Source organism: Dendroctonus ponderosae, unplaced genomic scaffold (genome assembly GCF_020466585.1).
Source record: "Dendroctonus ponderosae isolate FM_Combo_2020 unplaced genomic scaffold, Dpon_F_20191213v2 Dpon_F_20191213_1162, whole genome shotgun sequence".
NCBI classification, from domain to species: Eukaryota; Metazoa; Arthropoda; class Insecta; order Coleoptera; family Curculionidae; genus Dendroctonus; species Dendroctonus ponderosae.
Window position 1 is genome coordinate 1 of NW_026017278.1, and position 1589 is coordinate 1589.

A 1589-nucleotide genomic window follows, 5' to 3' on the forward strand; every position below is an offset into this window, starting at 1 on the left:
GAAAGTTTACTCGCGATAAAAAACGGCTACTTCGATCTTGTAGGCTAGACAGGAGCCAACTTGATAATTTCAAATAGTAACCACATCATTTTACTGCAGGTTCGAGAAGTACGTCAAAAACTGAGCGGGATCGTTGAGGTTATACCCACGTGTGAACGGACACATTATGGCATTATCAATAATTTTCCATTAATCTGTATCAGTCTAAACACATTAAAAAAAAAACAGGCCCGGAAGTCATTCTAAGAGGCGCTATTATCTTTTGACACAAATTTTCATACTTGGCCCCATAGAGAGCAACTTGTCAAAATCGAAGAAAATGTCTTGATCAAACATCCTCAGTTTTTGACGTACTACTCGAATCTGTAGTAAAATGATCTGATTTGTATTTGAAATTATCCACTTGGCCCCTGCCTTGCCTACAAGGACGAAGTAGGCGTTTTTTCTAACACGAGTAAAATTCCCTCTCAGATATTAACTTTTTATTTGACACAATTTTTCATAGTATCCCTATTACCGAAATATTTCAACGTTTAAAAATAAAAAAAACCACTCGGTCTAATACTCGAAATGTTCAATCACCAATCATGTATAGATTTGTTCACGTTTTTGGATTTTTTGAAATAAATCCATCAATAAAAATATTATTTTCGTTATACACGCAATTTTTAAAAGTAGGAAGAAACAAGTTACATATTTTAATTAAGGCTTTGGACGAATACCAGCTATCAATATCACTTACATTTCAATAACTTATACGGGGATGTAGTTGCCTTTTGGTGTATAGAAAATCTTGCCAGTAGCAAAGCGTCTCAGGATTTCCCTAGCTAACAGTCTCTTTTCTTTTTTAATTTTCTGGAGAACACCCTTATTTTCGTGTGCCCTTCTCGACAAGTAGGGCAATACTTCGTTCACTGGGCCATACGGGATGTATTTGTAAGCAGAGTAGCCAGATTGTCCTAAAACCGATTACGAAAACACATGATTGTGTATTCTAATTAGATTGAGTTGTTTTATACGAACCTAACGGGAACGTGATGTAATCGCACATGGCCAACAACTGGCCAAAGCAAATTACTTTATCAGATGGTTCAATCGCAAATTCCTTCATTTTTTCTATGGCGAATCGTACAGTATCCTCATTGTGAGATGCCACCATGATAGCAATCATCTTGTCCTCTCCCTTATCTTTGAAAGCCTTAATTCTTCTCAGACACTCGGTCAGTGTTTTGTGATACATTTCAGTAGTAGCTTCAAAGTTGGGGTTAGTAGGATCAGGGTAGCCCATAGCAGCAGCTCTCGCGCGTTCCTGCAAAAAAGCGGACGTTGAAAATCTGAAACAGGCATCGTTTGAGAAAATTCAAACACAAAATAAACGGTGAAAGCACGTTATCCTGTTGACTACTCAACAACTGAAATTTAGAAATAGAACAAATTAACATATCGCATCCGACTAAGAATCCGACGTTCACACAGGACAAATTACGAGTTGGAACATCAAACTGCTAACTAAGAAATGTTTAATTGGAAACTTGCGCTGTGCATTTTGGGCTGTTTTACAATCTGGCTTAAAATATATGATTGATATG

The 1589-nt window shown here is 36.9% G+C and overlaps 1 protein-coding gene across 1 annotated transcript; it reads right to left on the reverse strand.

Annotated features, from left to right (window-relative positions):
- Positions 1-718: 718 nt before the first annotated feature.
- LOC125503050 (proline dehydrogenase 1, mitochondrial-like) lies at positions 719-1354 on the reverse strand (the record flags this gene model as incomplete). Its single annotated transcript, XM_048662782.1, has 2 exons — positions 719-959; positions 1024-1354. Coding segments are annotated over 2 exons (537 nt in total), but the record flags the coding sequence as incomplete, so codon positions are not given.
- Between the last annotated feature and the right edge of the window lie 235 nt (positions 1355-1589).